Below are 22,903 nucleotides of genomic sequence, written 5' to 3'. Positions count from 1 at the left end.
GGGTTCAAAAGATAACACCTTTAGATACCAAACAATAACTTTGAAAAAATCCACCAAGCCAGAAAAAGGGAAGGAGGCTGAGAGAGAAATCTGAAGGTATCTCTTTCCCCCCAAACCCTGAGGATGATGATTCGCTTTTGCTTCCTTTGAAATGGACCAAGTGATCAGACTCCCCCTGGCCGGCAGGCATCGGTGGCAGGAAAATAAATCATTCTGATGGCCAGGGAGAGAGAGATTGTCGGAGGAGAAAAATCTACGTAGAAAACAAGAAAGGCTGACCAAGCCACAAGGATAGGACTCCATCTCTGAGGCTGGCATCAAAGGGGGCTTGGGTTGGAAATTAGATATAAAGTGGACTTCGTCATTGACTAGCCCAGAGCATTGCCTTACAGATAGAGATGCTATTTTGGAAAATGTGGGGTTTTTTCAGTTTTCTTGCTTTTATTCCAAACAAAGCTCTGAAGGAAGTCTGAGTGCGATCAATCTTGCTCACCAAAAGCCTTGACAGCTTCTGGCCCTTAAGAACACATTTCAGCTTCGAGCTCTTTCCAAGATCAAATGTGGCCGAGCAAAGAGGAGAGCAGGAAACGCAAGTAAACAAGGAAAACTAGTCTTTTTAAAGATTTTTTTTTTTTTTGGCAGCAGAAAGAGTTATAAGGCTGCTTTTAGGAAAGGTGCTTTGTGGACCCTGGAATGGTGGTTTTTGGCATTTGCTTTTACCAGAAAATATTGAGGGGTTAAGGGGAGGGGGAGCGTGGAGAGGAAGCAGTGCTGCCCCCGTATCGTTGAGGCTTTGTCAGGGGCTGCGTGGGTGAGAGCTTTCTGCTCGCCTCAGCGGCCTTAATTCAAATACCATCTGGAAGAAAACCCTTTCTTTCGGACCATTCAACACTGAAATCTTCCCCAAACCTATTACTTTAACTCAGGAGATATTTTAATAAGGATTTCTTTTTAATATCTAGGAAGCTGGGGTTGAGATTGATATTTTTTTCTTTGATAGTCAAAATGAATGTCTTGACTGGCAAGATATGGGAAATCATATTGGAATCTCCTTTTTAAAATCTCTGCCCTGAGGGAAGAAGGACCCCTCCAAATCAGTTCTCCCTCAGCTAAAGAGTAGATTTTAGAGATTTTAGAAACGGATTCAAACAGTGGGATCCCTGAAAGATTTTCCTCTCTGGATGGGTAGCTTTCTCTCTCTCTCTCTCTCTCTCCCCACCCCCCCCCCCTCCGCCACTGTTCTGTATTCTCCCAGGTAATTTTACACACTTCTCTAAAATTATTACTTAAAAGAAGACCCCCTTGTCTCAGCCTACTGTGTTCAGATCTGAACAACCAAAAGGGTGGAAGCTCCAGTCCTCACAAAGACTGGTTTTCCAGCCTCTGCATTTCTGAGGTGTGCCATATGTCAGCAGGGAGGTTGGTGGGGGGGGGGTGGTAGGGAGCAAATCTACTTCTTCCACGGCCCAAACTCTTTAAAAAGAAAAAAATACATAGCAGGAGCCCCAGGACAGATTTGGGGGAAGCACCTGTAGCAGTGAGAGAAACACCCAGATCTCTACAGCTGCCTGGCTTTGCATCTGCCCAGTCTTTTTCTTTTCTTTTTTTTTTTTTAAACTTCAGGAGTTTCTCTAAAAGCAGCTCCTTCAGGCCCAGTAGGTACCCCCAAAATGGCTCCACTGCTTGTTTTTAAAGCTCATCTTCAGGAGCTTCTCAGGGGAAAGATAGAGGCCATGATGATGTATATTTTGGATTGCAAACAAAATGGCGACATTTCCCATCTCTGCCTCTGAAAGATACAATCCAGGGAGATGGGGGATTTATTTCTCACATCAGATGCTCCTGATCCCCAGACACAGGTGGTTCCTCACTTCCAGCTTTGAGAGGGGGGCTGCTGATGGGGATGTAGTTCTGAGGTTTGCACTTTCGGATTTTGGTTTCTTCTCCGAGCAATTCTTTAATCTGAAGATGAAAATATTTCCCTTTCCCGTGCCTGCCTTTGCCTCTGCCAGCCAGTCAGTAGGCAGCTCTATCTTAAATCCAGCGGTAGAAATGTAATGTTTAGCTCCTGTAGCATCTAATAAAAGAAGTACTTGTAAAACTGCATTTTTATTAGAAAGATACCAATCTCCTTTCTCTCTCCCCCTCCCCCTGGGGCCATAAAAGGAAAGCAGGGAGGGAAGAAGGAGAGGAAATAAATCCAGAGAATGCCAAATCCTATTTTCCGGGAAGAAGCCAATGCTGGGACTCAAGCAGTTCATGGAAGGACTCGGGGAAGCTGCTTGGAGTTCAGCCTTTCTTTTGCTGGAGACCTGGGTGAGCCTCAATCTCTTCCGAGCCGCCCCGCTCCCAGTGGCGATTTTAGGAGTGATTCTTTCCTCCGGGCGCGATAAGGGACAGCGAAGCATCCGCGGAGAGTCCAGTTGCTCCTAGAAAGTGCTCGGCATCCGCCGCGCGGCCGGCGATTCCCCGAGTTAAGGCGTTGGCTGGTCCGCTTTGACCGGAGGAAGATGGTGGAGCAGAAGACAGCCCTACCTTATCCCCCGGCGGGGCTGCCCGGGCACCTGTGCGCCTCCCGCCGCGCCTCAGCCGGGCTGCCTTTGTTCCTCCCGCACTCAGCACTCCGCAGCCCCTGCGCCCGCGGCCGGCCTCCGTGGCAGCTGGGAACCGGGCAGCCCAGCGGGCAGGCAGCTCAGCGCTTCCAGAACTGCCGCCGCGAGAAGCTCCGGCTGCCTTCCCGAGAATTCGCCGCGCTCCCGGGCGAGCCGCCTGGCCAGGCCTCAAGCCGGAGCTGGAGGGCTGCCGCGGCCTGCTCCGCCAGGTCGCCTCTGCCTGGACTCCACGCAGACCCTTATCTTCGGCCAAAGAATCCCTTGTGACCACGGATATTATTCAGAATAGAAACTTTATTTTATTTTTTTGTTTTGTTTCTCAGAATGTGAGCAGCAAGGAATGTAGAACTCTCAAAACAAACCTAGCGTTTTTCGCGTTTACAGATGTTTTTTTTCAGTTTCGCTTGATGTTACAAACCTAAATCACTGTTTTCAGAAGCTGGATCCTCTCTGGTATTATTGCATCATTACTGTTTTTATAAAGGAATTCTATTTCCCTTTCGAATAAAATTTTTTTCTATGTACGCCAATACACCATTGAACAAAAGGCCCAAGAAACCTTCTGAACAATCAGGGTACAGAATTTCTTTAATATAAATACGAACGGATGGGGATAAATAATATTTAAAACTTATTCAATGCTTGCAAAAAAAATATAAATAAATCTGACTGTTCACCAGCATACACACACGGAAAGACGTACACTTAGTCATCCTTGCACAGGGAGCCCCTGTTTCAAAGCGCCTTTGATTTTTTTCTCGCTCTTTACAAGAAGTGCAATTAAAAAAAATACTAAAATCTAAAAAAAAAAAAAGTAATCGCTTCCCCTCGGGAGCCATAATGTACGAACAAATTCACATCAAAGAACTTGGCTAGAAAATTTGTTCATATACCCTGTTTCTGATCAAAGAGTAGAGAAGGTAAAGGGTGCAGGGCCAGCGGCCGAGCGAGGGGCGGGAGGAGATAAATATCGCTACTGATACTGACAGCCATTCCAGCAACCAAGATTGCTACGTCACATAAACTATAAAAACGTGTTACCAAAGAAAACAAAGCGGGGGGGGGGGAGAATGGGGGGCGGAGGAGAGAGAAAAGGGAGGGGCGGGAAGAACCTTAAACAAACAAAACAAAAAAAGCAAACGAAAAAGAAAGGTAGGTAGCGGGGGTGGGGGGGGGGGGGGGGATAGGGTGGGGACTCTCCTGGCGCGCAGCCCCCGAGCCCACCATCACAGATGGGTGAGCTTGGGGGCTTCCTGAATTCTTCCCTGAGAAGGATGGTGGGCGGTAAGGTCCGTGTAGGTGGGGTGCGGCTCCCCTGGCCCGGGCCCATGATGGTGGCCACTGCCCAGCGGCCCAGCGCCCCCGTAGTCCATGGCAGCCGAGGCGGCGTGGGGGAGGTGAGTTAGGCCAAAGAGGGGCGGGCCAGAGTTGCTCATGGGCTCCACATAGCTGCCCCCAACGAAGACGGGGCTTCCCTGTAAGTGTGGAGTCCCATAGCTGCCATTGCCCTGCAGGCCATGCGCGTGCGGATCATAGTCGGGTGTGCCGCCCGCGCCCGCCCCCGTCGCGGTGTAGCGCTTCTGCGGGGGCGGCGGGGGCGCGCAGCTGGGCAGGGGTGCGGGATAGGAGGCGGGGGGCAGCCCGTAGGCGCCCTGGGGGGGCTTGGAGAAAGGCGGGGGCGACTGGGGCTCGTACGGGACGCTGTTAACCAGCGAATGCATAGAGTTAAGATAACCGCCAGCGCCGGGCGGCACGGGACTGCGACTTGGGGACTGGCCCCCTGATGATGTCAGCATGCCCTTGCCCTTCTGATCCTTCTTGTACTTCATGCGGCGATTCTGGAACCAGATCTTGATCTGGCGCTCGGTGAGGTTCAGCAGGTTGGCCATCTCCACCCGGCGCGGCCGGCACAGGTAGCGGTTGAAGTGAAATTCCTTCTCTAGCTCCACCAGCTGAGCGCTCGTGTAGGCTGTGCGCGCCCTCTTGGACGACGCCTGCCCAGGTGGGCTCTTGTCACCTGCGCAGCTCTCCCCTGCGAGATCAGAGAAGAGAGGAAGAGTGGCATCAGGGGCTGCCCGCAGCCCTGCCCAGCCCCTGACCCAGCCAGGCCCCTCCTTCCTCCAGGCCCCAAAGATCCCTCCGTTTGTCAGGGCCCAGAAAGGGGAAGAAGGAACTACATATTTTCCTCTGTCCTGGTGGGGAAACAGCGCCTGTCGCCCGTCATTGAGTAAAGCTGCAAATCATAGGCCTCTCCAAGGGGTGGGGGGAGGAACAGAAAAGCAGAACCCCCTGTTTGCCTTCCTGGTCTGTATTTCCCTTCTGGAGCTATTCACTTTCTGACTCATTTACTGATCCTTCAGCCCTATCAGACTACAAACTCCGTGTGGGCAGGTGTCACCATGTTCAATCCCTTCACAGTAACTGGAATGTGAGGCACCTAATATACACTCAATAAACCTTTCCCTCCATCACTATCTGACTGAAGGATTGGACAGTTGCCTCAACTGGCCACTTATTTGATCTGTCCAGTATAAACGAGTGGAGTGGAAGCTCCAATCTGGAAGGCCTTCTCTGCCCAAAAGAAGAGACCCCATTGAAAAGAGTTCCCATTTCTGGTGGGGAGGCCCAGCTCCCTGATGCTGGGTGCTATTAATTAGGGCTCTCCATGTCATCAAGCAGCCTGCCCCAGCTTTGCCCACTAATCTTGACCATCCTTTCCCCCCCGGCCCCCCAAATCCTGGCTCTGGATGGTCCCAGATGCTCAGGCTCTGAACAGAGCACTAGCAACTGGAGAAGGCAGCAGCAAAGGAAACCAAGAGGCTGGGAAGCCCAAGACCCAGCGCCTGTCCTCTATTGGAATCTGGTTCCAGGAGGCCCATGTGGTTCCCATTAGCATCCCCTCCCCCAGGAAATCCCTGGCTGCCTTCATTGTACTAAGTCTGAGTAGGGCCTTCCCAGAGATAAGGCAGCCACTCCATCTACTGGAGCAAAAATTAAAAATAAGCTTTGATTATAGGCAGAGCATTGATTCTGACTTGGAGGCCTGCTTTTATTCTGCCACATTTCATTGTGGGGTGGGTGCCACTGTTTCATTAGAAATGAGGAGCTGGGCTAAAAAGAGACAGTGCTGCTCAGGTTTGTTCTGCCCAAAGGTCCTAACGCCACAAGGAGGGACTCCAAAGTCACTAGGCCCCACTTGCTCATAAGAAAGGTCGAGAAAGACTCCCATCAGATCTCTCTCTGGGGTTTCCTGGGCACAGAGTCCAATCACTTCCCTAGTTGCAAAGCCTCTGGAAACCTTTGAGGGTTGGGGGGAGGAGGAGCGGTGAATTCTGGAAATATTCCAGCACTCCCAAACCTTGCTGGCCGTGGCTGGAAGTGGCCTGGGGGGCTGGGAGCCAGGTCAGAGGACCCTCTTCCGGAAGGCGGCCCTTTACCTGAGCTGGAGCCGCTGGTTTTCTGCTTTGTGTTTTGCCGAGACTCTTTCATCCAGGGGAAGATTTGTTTGGCCACGGTGGGCGAGTTGAGTAGGGGGCTCTTGGCTGCGCTGGCGGGGGTGGGGTTGCTGCTGCCATTCTGAGGGGGGGAGACTGACGAGGGGGGCGGGGGCGCGGCAGGGGCAGGCGCAGGGGGCTGCGGCGGGGGTTGCGTCTGTGGTGGGGCAGGGGGCGCGGCCTGGGGCGGCGGCGGGGCCAGAGGCGGCTCGCCTAGGCCCGGGGGCTGGCTGGGCGGACCGCTCAGGGTGCGCAGACACGCCTCGCTCAGCTCGTGCGCCTTGGGGTGGCCCCCGGCATTTGAGGGCGACTGAAGCGAACAGGCGGGTCTGTGGTACTCGCCATCGGCGCCCAGTGCTGCGGACGCCGGGTACGGCTGCTGACTGGCATTATAACCGAACCCATTGGCTGCCTGGTAAGGGTAGCCACCGTAGATCGCCGAGCTGTCGTAGTAGGTCGCTTTTTGCATCGCGTTGTTTCACGATCTTGATCGCACACTCTGACAGGGGCTTGACACCCGTGAGGGCGCACATTGGCACGCCCCCGAGGTCACGTGACGCTCCGCCGCCAATGGCCGCCCAGCGCAGACCTGGGGGGCGAGAATCGCAGCGCCGTGAGGGCTCCGCGCAAATCCATCTTACTCTCAATAGCTAAGTGACATGAAAGCCATAAAAGAAAAAGTGGTCAGCAATATTTAGCAGCACGACTTGGCCCCGGGCGCAGAGAGCCGCGCTATAAAAAGCCGCTGGAATTTACTGGCAGCTACAAATATTTGCTTAACTTGCATCTGGAGTTGGGGTGTTTTCCGGGGAGAGAGGAGGAGAGTGAGAGGTCCGGAAGCCGGGTCTGGGGAGCTGGAATCCAAAAGGAGAAAGGCCTGATGGGCTAGAAAGGAACAGGCTCTGGATCCCTTCTTTTCCAGGGAAGAAGAAAATTGGGGTGTCCCTTCCTCTCCACAACTTGGATTCCTCCCCTCTGGAGATCATAGGGAAGGGGCAAGGGGGCAAAGGGGAGCTTGGGTCACCAACTTTTTCTCCAATCCTCTCTTTAGGACTGATATTTGCCAAAAGAACCGTGACGCAGGGTGACTTCCCATCCAGGCCCTTCTTGGACCTTCCAGCACCCAAGAAAGGTATGCACAAATTTTTTTCAGGCAGTAGCCCTACTGGACCCTTGTCGATTTCAGAAGCTGAGCTTGTTAGTTAATCTACCCTTGTGCAGGAATATGACTCACCTCCTCCAAATGAGACCCTTGTGGTCAAGGAGGGGAGAGAAAACTTTGGATGGAACATTCTGGGTGGGGATGGACCAACAAGGACACCCTCTCCAGGAAGTCAAACTCAAATCTTGGACAGTTCTTTACTCCTTCCCTCTCCCTATTTCTCAGGCAGGTCCCAGCAGGCCACTCCCACCTCTTTGCCCCTGTTACAGAAGGTCTCCAGACCCTCCTGCCTTGGACTTTCTGAGGTCCTGTTATTCAGGGCAACTATCAAATTCTACCTGCTAAAACATGATGGATTAGAGAAAAAAAAAAACCCATCAGGAACCTGAAAAACCAGCGTCATCTCCATGACCACGGCTTGAACTCTCCTTCCAACTTAACGATAATAGGTTCTGTCTTAGAAACTGCTATGTAATGTGATGTATGGGGGTCATTTGGCTCCGGACGAGGGATGGAAGCACAAGCCATAAAATCCTGCCAGAGTTCCCTGATCTTTGTGTGCTGTTGTTGTTGTTGATATTTGTTACTTGGCCTAGTTACCTGCTTCAGAAACACCAAGTAAAGGACAAACCTGGAAATCTAAAAAGCAACTGAAAGCCTTCTCAACCTTTTTATTTAGAAAGCATACTGTAAAAGTGAAATCTATGTTTTATTTTTGTTTTCACCTTTGCATGGTCAACCTCTGGTTCTCACTCAGCTCAGAAAACTTTCACGTGAGTTCAAATAGTCGCCCCGCACACACAATCAGGATGTTAGTCTCTCTGACCATTTAAGAAAATTACAATGACAAATTCATGAAGAAAAGGGCTTACACTTCATGCCTCAATGTGTACTTGAGTCCTGAAGTTATTCAAAATTCCAGGAATAGCAGACACTTTGTTAACTAGAAAAAAATTAATGTAATAAGCATATAGCAGTGGATGATTATAATTTTGTTTTTAATAATGGACTCCTTTGGATTTCATTATTAAACCAACAATCTGACCAACATCTGGAAAACAGGCACAATTTAATTTTCCAGAACCTCAATTAAAAATTACAGCAGCCCTTATCCGGAGTTATTGTATGTGATCTTGAGCCCTGGAGTATTGTTTCTCTTTTGGAAATAGATAGGAAGCTACAGATACCATGATCAAAAGTAAATAAAGGATAAAATAAAATTTAAAACAGAATAAGCAATTTAATGTCTCCGTTTCCTGTTCTTTCACTGAAAATAACTCCAATTACATTTGGCAGTGTTAATGTCTGCCATTATAAATTTTTAAGATACTGGGCTTGTGTAAAATAAAACGTCAGGTTAAGACAATTACTCCAGACACTTGAACAGCAAGATATTAGATAAAACAAAATTAAGTTGATTTTGAACATGCAATATTTCAAGTGACTTGCTAATCCATTATCACAGGCTACACCGGCTTGCGGCTTACGGTCTTTTCGTCAAGTTATGCACTGTCTTATAAAATAATAAAAAACACCTTTGAAACTCTAAGAGCGAACAACAACCTCCATAAACTTAAAATGTGAATTCACCCACCAAAGTCCTTCCTATTGTTTGAGGCCAGCGGATAACCACCTTGGGCCCACATAATCCACCACCTCACCCCACCCCAGCCCCCAAAGTTTGCAACCTAGTAAAGAAGTTGGAGATTTGCCAGCCAGGAAACTTTGCTTTGCATCCCCAGCCTTTGCCTGGGGATGGGAGGAGATTCCTCTGAAAAGATCCGTTTCTGCACAATAACCCCCAGGTGCAAGAACTGAAAGAGTTGAGGAGGCTAAACTGACTGCAGGAAGCAAGCCCTATTGTCTCTCTGGAAGATCTGCCCAAATTCAGCCTCCTTCCTTCAGACACTGCTCCCTTTTTCCACTCCCGCCACTTCCTCGGCCTGCCCTCACCCCGAGTTTAAGCGGGAACAGCGGGTAAGAGCTCCCGCGTCCCCTCGCCCACTGCTTCCTCTCCTCCCCAACCCCGAAAAGTTGAGGCTGGGCTAGGGAGAGGGAAGAGGTGGGGGCGGGGATGGGAGAGCGGCCTGAACTCGAAGTGTAAGGGTATCAGTCACTGCCGGGAAGGAAGCTCCGGCTTGTGAACTCTTCTTGAACCGAGATTTAAGTCTGCAGCCATAAATCACCGAGACGTAAACTCCACCATTCAGCGCTGAGAGCGGCCGGTTGTGGCCCCGCTTACCTTAACTTCTGACGAGCGCCGTGAGCGCAGGCTCGGGCTCCGGCCCCCGGCCCGGCTCGGCTCGGCAGCCCGGCCGGGTCCCCTCGGCGCGGGCTGGGCACCGACCCTCAGCATCAGCCGAGACGGCGGGCGGGAGGGAGACCCCGAGGCCCGGACGCCGCGGTGCAGAGCGTGGCCGCCTAGCTGCTCCGGCACGGCTCGCCCAGGGCGGACTGGGGCGGCTCGGACCCCCCCTCCCACCCACCCCACCCACCCACCCTCCCTCCCCTCCCCCACACCCCCGCCCCCTGCCCTTCCCGAGGGCAGCAGCCGCGGCCCGGAGATAAGCGCTAGCGCGGCGCAGGGCTCTGCCTGGGCTAGTGGCACCGACTTGGGTATGTTTCTTATGAATATTACACGCGGAGCAGCGTCTGGTCGGGGGGTGCGGTGGGGGGCGCTGGGGGCGGGCGGCAGGGGAGGCCGAGGCGGCTAGGGGGGAACGTGGGCCGGCGTGGGGGATGGGGCTGAGGCGAGGGGAGGGATGGGAGCGAGCGGGGCAGCTCGGCGGCGGCGGGAGGAGGGCAGCCTCCCCCCAACGCTCACCGCCCTCCCTCTCCCCGCTCCTAGGCGTCACTGAAGTCCAGGAAAATTATGCTAATGAGGACAAACGGCTCTCACAAAGGGGCTCTCTTGCCGGGCTCTATTTCTTAGGAATCCGTTTAGGAAACCACCTTACCCTGTGCCCTGGACATCTCCAGTTGCGGGGCGAAGGGAAGACGGAACCAGAAGAGAGTTCCCCAGACTTTGGGCAGTTTACCTCACCTCACCTGCCACCCCCAATCCAAGAACCTCAAAGCCAATCTCTGGGGAGCTGGGATAGGGCCTCCTTTCTCGGGAGACCGCCCCAAGAGCCAACTGGGGTGTCTTTGGTTATATTTTTAAAGTAAAAACCCTTGAAATCCTGGCGGCTGGGAGGGAAGTAGCCTGGGGGAGATGCAGGTTGTCCAGGCAGTGAAATGGGACACTCTGGGCTCAGGTTCACACAAAGGTGCTAGAATCCTGGGTCTCCAGCTCTTCTGTGCCCATTTCACAGTTCAAACACGCAGCTCACTCTCAGGCAAAGACAGATAAAGTTCTGACCCCCAGCACGAACGGACACCTATACTTTCTCCCCTAATTAGTGGTAGATAGGGATGCTGAGCAGAGGAAAGGCCCGACGTGGCTGGTAACATTGCCAAAACTTTAAGGAGGATGGATGGTCTTTCTCCTCCTTAATGCCTCCCTCAACTCCCCAGATTCAGAAGTGAACTCTGCAAGGATATGTGTGTGGCAAAAAGAGAGAAATGGAGCTTTCGTGCAATTCCAAGGTGTCAGCGGCCGGTCCTTCTCAAAGGAAGGTGTTAAAAATATAAGTAGTATGTTTAAATTGTCAGGGAGCCAAAGTGTCACCTTAGAGCAAAAACAAAGCCAAGGGAAAAGGGAGAAGTCAAAAAGCACTCCGGGCCAGGGTGGCCTCATGCATACCAATGGTTTTTGTCATTTATGGCTGGGCAAGATTTATGACTCGGCGCCCCAAAGCTGTAAACAGAGCACAAAACAGCAAACACTTGCTCCTTATGGCATATTGCTCCAGCGCGACTTGAAAGGGGTAGCAAGGCAGCGTAGGAGGCGAGAGCCGGCCGCAAAAATCCGCTGGGCGGCATTTTCTCTTCAAACCGGCCGGGTTGGATGTGGCATTTGAAGAAAGAAGGCGTGGGTCAATAATCAACCCGCACTTTCTCCTCCAAACTGCTGACGCGACTCGCCGCTTTCTCAGCTAAGCCAGCTGCCGGGAAGGCCAGCTCTTCGTGAGAACCTGCCGGGGGAGGGGATGGCCCAGGGCGCCGAGTTGAGGGATGGGGCACCCCGGGCGCGTACCTTTCCGCCGGCCCCAGGGCTGTGACGGCAAAACGCGGGGACTGGACCCGCCGAGCCGCCGGAGCCCTGGGAAAGCCGGGGCGGGAGCTCGGGCCGGGCCTCCACCCGCCCCCGACTAGGTGGCCTCTGGGCGGCGGGCTGCGGCGGGCAGAAGTAGGGCTTGGACCTCAAGACTAGGGTCTGGCGGCCTGGCACGCAGACTGCCCAGGTCCAGGCCTCTCTGCTGACATCCAACGGACTGGCTTTTGGAGCTAGGCAGGCGAGGTGATTAAAAATAATAATGTATAATAGCCGAAGGATTTTTGTTCGTTTGTTACTGCTTTTTAAAAGAAAAATATCGCCAGTCGATTTCCACCGCCGCTGCCGCCGCGCCCTTTCTAGGTAAATCCCGCAGCCATGCACCCGGCTCTGCCAAAACCGATGAGGTTTTCTTTGGGGAGAGGACCCCTTGGCTGCCCCAATACCCCTAAGTCCCATGCCCCCGCCCCCCATCCCTTGCCCATGTAGACTAGAAGAAAACATTTTCTCAGCACTAGAAGAATCTCTGGAACGGCGGAGGTGCGCTGGTGCCTTTCTACCCCTCACAGGGGTCTCCTTGTGAACTTATCTGCGAGGGCCTGTGGGTGGCCCCGCGGCTGGCTATGCAGCCAGGGAGGAAGGTGAGGAATAACTGTTGGCAAGAAGAGGCATAGAAGTCCCAGATTGGGGAGGAAAATCAATGAGGAAATAAGCTTGCCTGGGAGGGTGAAGTTGGCATTTTGAGGGTAAAAGGGGACTAGCCTTTTTTAAAAAAATATAGCTGTTGTTTAACTATGATGGAGTGGCTTTAAGCTCTTTCCGTGGAGGAAAAACCAACCGGTTCTCTATAAACGCCACTACTGCCTTCTCTCTGTGCACACTTTTATACAGAATCTGCTCAAGAATCCATCCTTAGATATTTATTCCGCTTGCTGGCACTGAAGCGACAATAAAAAGATGCCTTTAACAAACCTCTTCTATTCCCTCTCTCATTCTTTCTAGCAAAACTATATTATTTATGAGTCTTTAACTGGGCCAAAAATGTACCAGAACTGGGTCATAAATCATATGAAATGCTGACAAGTAATTGAACAGCAATTAAAGCTTACATTTTATTTCCAAGGGGTGTTTTAGAGCACTTGAAATGGCCTCAGTTAAACACGGTTAGCGCCTGGGCCAGTAGCGGGGGAGGGCTGAAGCAGCCCTTCCGTCTGGGGAAGCAAACCCCACTCAAGTAGGGGAAACCTGATTTGATTTTTTTCCAGTGCAGAACGAAATAAGATTTTTTTTTTTAAGTCAGGAGACAAATACGATTCCTGACTCCTTGTAGGCGTCTGTTTTCTCTGCTCCAAGAGCTTCAAAAGCAAAGGAAAGCGAAGTTTCCATCACCTTTTTAGGGAGTTTCCATCCTTCCCGGGAGTGCTGGGTCCCTAAAGCCCAATTAGCTCAGGCTTTCCCAGTAATTTGGAAGCACACTGTTTAACTCTCTGCCCCCATTCTGGCTACAGCACCGTTTCTGGGGCTCTGAAACCGTTGAGATGTCTGCCTCTGCTTTCTGCAGACTGGCCAGTCCTCCAACCCTCCTAGCTGGCTGAGGGCATACAAGGGGGCGCCCAAGCCTGTGCATTATGAAGCCGAAACGCACCTCCAGCTCCCTGCTTTCTCTGTCTCCTGAATGTTAGAATAACAGAGCTTCTGGGCATTCAGCACGCTTGCCCCCACCCCAAGCCTCTCCGAGATTTGAGCTGTCCTTCTCCACCCCTACTCGGGTGCTCAGGGAAACAATGGCTAGTCCTCAGGGTCTGGCTCCTTCAGTCTGGCAAGTGGGAAAGCGCTTCCTGCAACCCAGCACTGAACAAAGTGGCCCGAAGCATCATCAATAAAATGGCAGCGCATCTGGACGCTCATTGATTTCCCTCTCCCAGCTGCTCTGGCTGTCCAGGTCAGCCCTCACCCTCCATCCTGGCCGGCAAACACGGCTAAATAGGGCGCGATCCCCCTTCTCCTCCACTCAGCCCCCACCCCCCTCCAGGCAGTCGTGTCCAGCGAGCACAGCGTGGGCCACCTTGGCCCGAGCCGGCGCTTTGGGACCCTCCCTCCGCCTGGGGCTCAGCTTCTGGGACTCAAGCCCCGCTGCAGTGGACAAAGCCACGGGAGCGTCGGAGGCCACCAGGCCCACCTAGTAGCCCCCGAGTTCCCCTTCCTTTACACCCCCCCCCCAATACTTTCCAAGGAATTAAATTCCATCTGAGGCGCTACTGGGGATGTTTCAAATGCTTTCGGTTCTAAGGGAGAAACAAAGGAAGAGAGGGGCTGAGGGTCCTGTCCCTGAACCAGGGTCTCCTCACCTGACCTTTGTCTCTCACAGCCATAACTCACTCTAGATATGAACAATCAACGGAAATACCTTAAAATAAATTCCATCCTCCCGGTGTGGCCTGGAGTCCCATCGCTAGCTCGCCCAGAACTGCTCCATGAGCGCTGAAAACTGCAGCCCGCTAGGAGAGCGCTTTCCGGAGAAGGGGAAGGAGAAGGAGGAGGTGGGTGCGAGGGGGTGGGGGGAAAAGCTCTCGCTCTGTAGAGAATCTAGAAAACGTAATCACAGGCAAAGCCCGCCCGGGTCTCCGCTCCAAATGCCACAATAATGTGCTGTATTATGTGCTCACGTGGTCATACGTCAACTTAAATCCTTCTATTTGAAATAGGGAATCACTGAAGGAACTAGGTTTCCAAGCAGAACATTTAGCTTTTGGGGAGGTGAAGCGGGGGACCTTGACCAGCAATGGGGGAGGGAAGCACTCTCTAGGGCAGTAGGACGCTGGAGGCATCTGCTCACACCCCAACACGTGGTGCCACACAAGGCCACTTATCTCCACTTATATTTCTTTACACACGATCCAGACTCAAGGGAACAGCAATTCTGTCTCCATTCTTATAGTCCACGGAACTTTCCTTACAGTCTTCCACTCACACATAAACTGAACCCAGAGCACCCAAGCACTCTAGTCTCGCCTGGCCCACTGGCCAGTATGTCAAAAGGCAAGGTGCTAGCCCTGTTTCCAGAAGAAAACCCAATAAGGACTGGCCTAGTCAGTGGACTCCCTAATGGCCTGCCATTGTATGGCGTTTGCTAACACCCACACCATACACCACAGCCACTGGAGAAACCCAAAAGGCCCATAATTACCTGACAAAAGGCTGAAGCACCTCCTCCAAGTCCAGTTGGTTTTGTTTGACGGAACCCCCTAGAAGAGATATGCTTGGCTCTAGAGTGGTGGGTCAGGGTTTGCTAAATCTGGAGGGACCAAGCGCCCTGGCCAAATCTGCACTTATGCATTTCCTTAGTGCATAGCTCAGTGATACATGAAATTATAGGCTTCTGATGATGAAAAATGTAAGGGGAAATGATCTAATTGTCTCTGCAAGAGAGGAAAAAAAAAGAACCAACCTTTGCTGGCATCCCTTGAATTAACCTACAAGACAATCTAGGGCCCTCTCTGCAGACCAGTCTGCCCACCCTCCCCCAAGACAACTCTGTGTCCACCATCAGAAACTGAACTGGACCAACTCAGCTCAGGAAGAACCTGGCATTACCCCTCCCCATCCCACTCCAACTCCTACCTTCTGCTTGGTGACACCATCCACTGACTTTAACACTTCACCCTCTCAGGAGCCATCTAAAAAGTTCCTCTTTTCAGGTCTTAGTTTCTGAACTAGGGGAGTGCTCTGAGGTGGTAAGATCCTCATGCCATATTCTTTTGTTCCTCGAGAGTAGGTCTTCAGCTGGCTAGGCCTCTCTAAGTGTGAGAACTCACTTGTAGCAGCTGCAGGAAGCTGTGCATGATTCCTTCCCTCCTCTCCTCCCCCATAGAGGAGCAGAAGAGGCCTGGTGAGAATGTAAGGCCCTCAGCAAAGCGGCCTGGTCATGGGGATGTCCAAATCACAAGGGCAACAAAAGAGGAGGAGACCGAATCCCTTGGAAGTAAGCCCTGGCCTAAGCTAGAGGTAGTGTTCCAATAAGGTTCTGTCTGTGGGATAGCTGGAAGAGAACCTCTTTGTGAACTTTCCCAGCTCTGAACGAAGCTACAAGATAGAAAGTGAGAAGCCAAAGTGAAAACCTGCTTCTCTCAGGTTTCCGGGGTAAAGGAAAGGACCAAAGGCTGGTTTCAAAAAGCACTCTCCAGTCCCCCAAGGACTCAGACAACTAATACACTGTCCTCCCCTTACCCCTCCACCCACACAATTTCACCCTGAGCTCTCCAGATAGCCTGGCAAACCCCCTTGCCTGCCCCCAACCAAAGTTTCTGCACAGGCTTCGACTCAAAGATGAGAAGAGGCCCCCTTCAGAACTCTCAGAGCAATCTGGAGCAAACCAAAACTCCCGAGGCCATAAATCAATGGGAGAAGTCTTTGGTACTGCTTCAGAGAAATGCCTTAACGCCAGCAAGGCCCAGCAGCATCTCAGCTCCAGCCAGGAGCCTCTATACCGCTATTAACAGCCCAGTTAATGCTCCAACTGCTGTTTAACAATTAACATTAACGACTTGGGGTGGGATGGGGTGATTGGGTGGGACGTGAAGGGAAAAATCTGAGCAAGTCAAAGGAAATTTAACTTCTGAGGTGAAAACAGCTTCGCTATGAGAGACCTTGGTCTGGGCAAGCCCCCGGGGAACCAGCAGCTGAGAGTCCTCCTTCACCACTCTGAAACCCACTTTCCTGGAGCAAGGCTGTGGGTCTTTTATGGTTCAGTTCCAGAGAACAAGAATAGAGATGCTCAAGTATCTAAGTCCAGGTTGGGAAACCCAGCTGCCAATCCCTCCTCTACTGACTCCCCCACCCAACCTGGCCAGGGCTGGGGACACATACCCTAGATCCATGCACCAGAGCCAAAATAGCCATGAAGTTGTCTTGGAAGGAGCAGGTGACCAAGGATACAGAGCTTTAGTCAATATTTGCAAGGCTGTTGGCAGATTAGCTATATCTGTACTCAAACACTGCAATCTGATTTCTCTGTCAAAAATACACTTAACATTTTTCTCCCTTTACTTAACTCTAGTGGTTTCTCTACTCAGCGTCAGGTAGGGCCTTCTTTGCCCACGGGGTGTGTGTGTGTGTGTGTGTGTGTGTGTGTGTGTGTGAGAGAGAGAGAGAGAGAGAGAGAGAGAGAGTAGATTATAGATCATTATTTAACATAAGATATTTCCTGTGGGTGCAGCTACAGTACAAATGAGCTCCAAGTTCTCTGGACACATATGGATGTGTATATCATTTTATACACATGGCCGCAGACCTCTGCAACTATTTACACGTGCAGTGGTTCTGCTGTGTGCAGAGATGCAAATCATAAGTACACACTGAGTTGCAAATTCCTGAAATGCTCCATCTATACTTGGTATAAACAGACATACAGTAGCTGAGAATGTAACCAGCTTTACAATTACTCTGTTTACTTCTTATCTGATAAAGTAATAATTGTATCCGGAATACCATATCAGTCTTAGAGCAACACTGAATAGCATGTTTCGATTAATTAACAATCTGATATCTACTGTAGGAGCAGATTTCAGGGAAGACTGAGGCCTAGGGAATAGAAGATAAAAATCTCAGAAAACTTTTTAAAATAAGTAATTCCTGAAGGAACAAAGCAAATCCATTCTTTCAATCCAAGCTTTTGAAAGCTATTCCAGCAGCCCCTCCCCCAAATAGGCACGAAATTTATGGATCTTTTACAAGGTAATAAACCACAGTAATTACCTCCCTGCATCCCAAACTAAGAGAACAAATTAAGCCAGAACTTGAAAAGAATTTTAAAGAGTTTTCCCTTGTTCCAAATAGGAAAAGAAAACGCCGAGACATACAAAACTCGTGCTTTTCCTATAGGAGGATCAGCGGATCAGCCTGGCTAAAGAAACCGAGAAGCCCAGCTGCCTGCGACGGTCTACACATTTGAGATACAGCAACTGCCCTCGTGCCAAGGAAAGGCAAAACGATAGGATAAACTGCAAGGCAGCGACACAAGTTTCCTCCACGCAGAGCTGGGACTGACCACAACTGCCGAACTCACAGTCTCCGCAGGCGCCGCAAACAGTCCACAAGGAGAGCAGCCCACGCAGCGGCCGCCGCGCCAGTGGCCTCTACTTGCTTTTGCCCTGCTGTTCTGTGTAGCGGTTTGGTCTGTCTGGGGCATGCCGGAGGGGACAAACACACCCTTCTGAGCCCCCTGCCCCACACACAGACACACATCATTGGTCTATGCAACCGCCCCTCCGCACGAAGCCGGCTTTGGGGCAGAGCTTTGTCCGCTGAAACCCCGCATTGGCGGGGCGTGCAGCTGAGGGGAACCAGCCCCAAAACTCCTTTGAAGTTAAATATTGACCAGCACCTCTTTCAAAGGGCAAGGGGTTGCAGCTGCCAGGGAAAGTAAACTCCTGCCCAAAGGCCCGGTGCGAAGCCCGGGGCAGTGAAGAGTTTTGACGCAGCGCTTACCTCGAAAGATGTCGAAGACTGAACTCGAGAGTGTCTCCAGCTCCGGGCGCTCAGGGAACCGCCGTTTCCGGTGTCTGGGCGCTCTGCGGACAAACAAACAGCAGAGGGTGAACAGCGGCTGCGGAAGAAGGGAGTTGGAAGGCCGGAGTCCGAGGCGCAGGCGGCGCGGGCACCAGGGTGGCCCCCGGGGTGACGCGGACACGGAGGAGTCGCCAGGGCACTCGTCCATGCGGCGCACTCATTGCTCGAAAGGTTCCGGTCTACAAATAGCCTGAAGATGATGATTTATTTTTGTAAAATAAATACATACTCCATCTCCGCACCCACACTTTTTTTTTTCTTTTTATGGGGTGGGGGAGGGGAAGCGGGAAGAAAATGGACCAGACGGAGGAAGACAAGAAGGTGGAAGAGGCTTTCTGTTGGTGTCCGCTCTGCTGGGAGAGCTCCTCTCGCACCTCAACTTGGGGATGTGAATGCACGCTTTATTTTCTTTTGCTAACAAAGGGAAGCCTTGTCTGGGAGCATTCAATCACGGACTCTCCTGAAACCTCACTAATAGTGTTCATTTCTGTTTGGCGCGAAATCAGATTCCAGCTCAGCCCATGGGGCTGGGGCAGTCTTGCGAGGTTTTGTCTTCTGGTTCATTAAAGCCCTGGGGCGTCCTTTCTTGGTCCCAGTGGGCTGGCGGGACCACCACAGCGCCCAGTCCCTCAGCGTAGGCCAGTTATGGTTGCTGGAAGTGGGAGAAACTGGGAAGGACGCGGGCATCAGACAATAACCGATCTGGGGGCCCTACCCAGCCTCCCTTGCGCAGCAGCCACGAGCCGCTCCAGGCCCTAATTCCACTGCCGCCTCATCCCTTAAGATATTTGCAACCCTCTCTTGCTCTCTAACTAGCAAGTGGTCAGCCAACTTTCGGGGGATGGGGGAAGACAATGAGGAGGGACAAAGAATCCTACTGGGCGCTGGGTCCAGGCTTGGAGAAGTTCTTTGCTGGGCTGGGACTCTGAGGGCCGGTTGCTTCCACAGCTCTGTCCCTGCCCCACTATCCCTTCACCCAGGCCTGGGTGGCCTCCCCACACTCCAGCCTGCCCAGATCAGCCCCAATGGCTGTCCCGCGTCCATGCAATCCTGCTGATAGTGCCAAGAGAGGCTACCAAACAGCCGGCAAGTCCCCTGACCCTCAGGCTTCAGGGCCCTCTAGCACACTGAACAAGCGGCCGCACACCAGCAGCTAGCTGCCCTCTGCCACCACCTCGACCTGCAGGCCCCATTGTCCATCAGGCACTTGGAGCTCAGAATCCATGCTGGGCCCTTTCTCTTGTTCAAACTTGCCCTCTATGTCCCCAAAGGGAGTGCCCCCTGGCCTTGGGGATCCTGGCCTGACCCTGAGCAAGGTGGGGCTTAGTTATCCTGCATATTACCACTCAACTTAGCCCCAGAAGGGTCTGCTGCACCACCATCCACCACAACACACATCCCCACCCCCTCACGCTTAGGAGTACTGTCATTATTATGGTGATTATTGTTGTTGCTATTTCCTTATCCCCAAGTCAAATATTCGTGGCTGCTGTTCCACCATAAATCGTTCAGACTAATGAGTCACAAAGAGATGCTGCCCAGGTCTCTCCCTCTGCAATGGCCGCCGCCACCGCGGCCTCTCTCTCCGCGTTTTTGGCGCTCGCCCGGCGCGGGTGATTTATGAACACCGGGAAAATTGGACAAAGCCGCGCGTCCGTCCTGTGGTATCTCTGCAGCCTTCCCCAGTGTGAATCAGAACATTACCAACTGTCTGCGCATCCGTCCCGCTTCATCACCAAAGCCAAGATGTGACCGCAGAAATCCCGAGCCCCAACTCACGTTTCCCCGGACGCGGCGTGCTCCGCAGACTCGCAGAACCCCTGCAGGAAAAGCCCAAGACCCAGCGTGGGCCCGCCAGCTCCGGTCCTGGCCGCTGACGGCCTCACTCCACCACTCCTGAAGGAGTTAAAAAGCCTTTGGATACAAATCTGAGTATGTGTGCTTTTAAAACTCAAATAGGAAGTTGGGGGACTCTCTTCTGAGAGATTCATTCCTAGTGAGGCCCTGACGACTCCGATCCATTCCTGACGATCCGCATTAATTATTTAATGAGTCACGTGACCACAAAGATTACAATTTCAATATCTCCCTCGAACAGGCGCTACACCTTTATCTGCTGCAACCAGGATCCTTGTTTGACTTTTTTAGTTTCCAGGCCTCCGAAACGCAGATGCCCTTGCCCGGCTCCCAGGCAAGCCACCACCATGTAAATTCCAGGGCCAGCCATAGGAGAATTAGTCATTCCAGGACTAGGAGAATTGTGGACAGTCAGGTGCCCTGATGTCGGTCCCTTCCTGAGCCCAGAGGTCAGCCCACCTGTCTCAGCGCACTGGCTAAAGCAGTTTGGTTACATAATTTCCCCAGCTGCTTTGGTGGCTCATCAGGCAAGAAACCACCCTTCTTCCCTGGCCTCTGGACACCTGTGGCCCTCCGTTTCAAGTGTAAGCTCAGATGCATATGTCCATTCCAGGCTTCTGCAGAGAAAAGATGTCTGTACACTTACCCCTACCCAAGGTGAGACCAAAGACTCTGTTCAAACTACACACTCATTAACATATAGAACGTGAAGGGGAAGCGTTCCGCTGCCTCAGTTTCCTCATTGGTAAAATGAGAAGACTGAACCAAAACGGGCTCCAGATCTCTTTTGCCTTGGACATCCTTTCAATCAGGGAATCTCTTTTAGCCCCAGGAATCAATCCCAGAGAGGGTGGGACTGGCCTGAAAGCTGGGGTGGGGGAGAGGGGCCCCCATGAGTTTGGGGCCTTGAGAAGAAGAGATGCCAGAGTTCCAAGACTGAAGTTTCAGACTAGAATGTTTCATAACAGCGCCAGCAGCCTCCCTGATGCTATCAAGGAGTTAGAACACACTCTCTTCCTCCTCCTTCCCAGCCCCTACCTACTCTATGAGAGAGGAAGCAGTTATTCTTGGGCCAGTGTATAATATAGACAAGGGGCAACAGGAGCAGCTGTTGGGAAAGGTGAGCCTGTGTTCTTCAATACCAGACCGCAGCTAGGGATGCAGAGACCAAGAGAGTACAAAGAACAGCCTACTGCCTGCACAGAACCACCTCATTCACACAGGAAGTCCCAGGTTTCTGTTTGCTACAGTGATTCTTTGGGGGTTTTCTTTCTTTCCATTCCAAAGAGCTGTGGATATGTTTCTATGTTGAAAGGGCTGTAGGAAAGGCAGTGGTGAGAAAAGCAGCACAGATTGGAAGCTCAGGGAAGGAGGCGGACAGAGGAGAGATGGTGATACCCATCCCATGGGGAGGAGGCTGAGAAGTGGGGGGAATGTGGGCACCCTGGGACAGGTAAATATAAAGTCAGAGATGCTGTGTGGAGGGCCCACTCCCCATATATCTAGGTAATCTTCCCAGGAGCTCCATCCTGGGTATTAAGTACTCTACTATGCCTGTCACAGTTGAATTCCTGCTGTAATAAAACACCGGGTATATCGTAGATTTCAGCAAAACTAGGAAAGAGAGCCTGCAAAATGCCATTTCTCTTCATGGGGGAGAGTGTTAAGTACTTAATTCAAACTGTGACCATTAAAGTGTCTCCTGTCCGATTAGGTTGATTTCAGATGTTGACAAAACTTTTATCTCCGGAGTCATGCACAGTGTGGCTCTGTGACTAAAGCAGATGAGTGTGTGTTAGAGGGAAGGAGGGGAAAAGAGAGAAAAAAGAGGGGAGCATGTATAAGGGTCATTTTTGTAGGAGGCTTATAGAGCTTACGCAAAATACTGTCTTTAAAGGCCAAGGGTTTGAGGGGCCAGTAGGGTTCGCTTTAAAAAAAAAAATTAATGAGATAGAAAATTTGTCCTCTGGATGAACTCTTATGGTTGCCCTAGCAAGGGGCAGACAATGAACGATTTTGAAGCACAAAGTGGGATTTTCTAAGCTGTTATAACAAACTCCCTTAAAGACCAAATCTGAAGCAGGCAAAACACTTGAAGAAATGACATAATCATTTGGATCATTGTGGGTAATTTTGGCTTTGTAAAACTTACCAATACCTTAACAATCAAGACAGCTTGGGCAAAACCTGCCATTTTGTTCTGGAATATTAGAAAAACAATCTCGATCCTCTCTCTTCTCTTCCTGGATAGATTTAGAGTAAGTGAAAGAAAGTTATCCCTTCCACCCCTATACAAGTGCCCCCAGTATGAAGCTAATGAGTGCCCCCGTACCCCTCCTTCCCTACCAAGGAGAAATATAAGAATTTACCTTAAATGATGATAATCTGCCATTCGAGGTTTTGCAGCTCAACACTCAATTTCCACCAAGAGTCTAGGCGTTTTTTGAGCAGACAGCCAAGATGCTGAGTCTTTGCCCGAGACCACATTATTTTCAAGAAGATCCCTTGCTTCTCCACAGACTTTTCCCAGAGAATGCCTTTCAGAATTGCTGTTGAATTACAAAGAAGTATTTATTGTATGAGGTGATTAATGATTCCTGGGGAAATTGCTATTTTCAGCGTGATTTAATTTCGTTTTACAAGTGAGTGTAGTAGGGGGAGGGTTAATAAGTTTTAGCAGCAGTTGCAGGGCCTCAGAAAATCCCTGGCACCCACTGGCACCTTATAAAATGCACTTTATGCCAGGTTTGGCCTGCCTTGAGAAGGAGTGTATTTGTTTGCCCCTGAATTTTCTTGGGGAGAGGAGGTGGCCCCTCAGAGACTGGTGTCCACTTTCCTCTCAGATCTGGTTTGCTCCTAGGTAGAGAACGATCACCCTTGCCTGTTATCACACACAGAGCAGCCGAGGCGAAAGGGGTAACAGCACTGACCACTGGCTAAGGGTGGTTAGCCTCTGATGGGAAAATGTGTTTAAAAACCCTCTGATACTGCAGAGGTAGGTGAGTTCCCCCCTCCCATCTCTGCTAAAATTGTTACATGAACTAAAAACTACACT

The 22,903-nt window shown here is 51.3% G+C and overlaps 1 protein-coding gene across 3 annotated transcripts; it reads right to left on the bottom strand.

Moving 5' to 3' along the window:
- Positions 1–1,621: 1,621 nt before the first annotated feature.
- Positions 1,622–22,238, bottom strand: HOXA3 (homeobox A3). 3 transcript variants are annotated; one of them, XM_036863712.1, is made up of 4 exons: positions 22,218–22,238; positions 17,911–17,993; positions 6,050–6,695; positions 1,622–4,644 (listed from the first exon to the last, which is right to left on the bottom strand). In XM_036863712.1, the coding sequence occupies exons 3-4, from the start codon at positions 6,573–6,575 to the stop codon at positions 3,839–3,841; spliced, it is 1,332 nt and encodes a 443-aa protein (XP_036719607.1). In that variant the 5' UTR covers positions 6,576–6,695; positions 17,911–17,993; positions 22,218–22,238; the 3' UTR covers positions 1,622–3,838. The 3 variants fall into 3 exon arrangements, with proteins under 3 accessions (XP_036719607.1, XP_036719606.1, XP_036719608.1); XM_036863711.1 differs by lacking the exon at positions 22,218–22,238 and having other exon boundaries at positions 17,489–18,022; XM_036863713.1 differs by lacking the exons at positions 17,911–17,993; positions 22,218–22,238 and adding an exon at positions 9,511–9,695.
- Between the last annotated feature and the right edge of the window lie 665 nt (positions 22,239–22,903).

Source organism: Balaenoptera musculus, chromosome 9 (genome assembly GCF_009873245.2).
Source record: "Balaenoptera musculus isolate JJ_BM4_2016_0621 chromosome 9, mBalMus1.pri.v3, whole genome shotgun sequence".
Classification (NCBI taxonomy): Eukaryota; Metazoa; Chordata; class Mammalia; order Artiodactyla; family Balaenopteridae; genus Balaenoptera; species Balaenoptera musculus.
The sequence above is the reverse complement of the archived record's forward strand: the minus strand, read 5'-3'. Positions and strand labels throughout refer to the sequence as shown.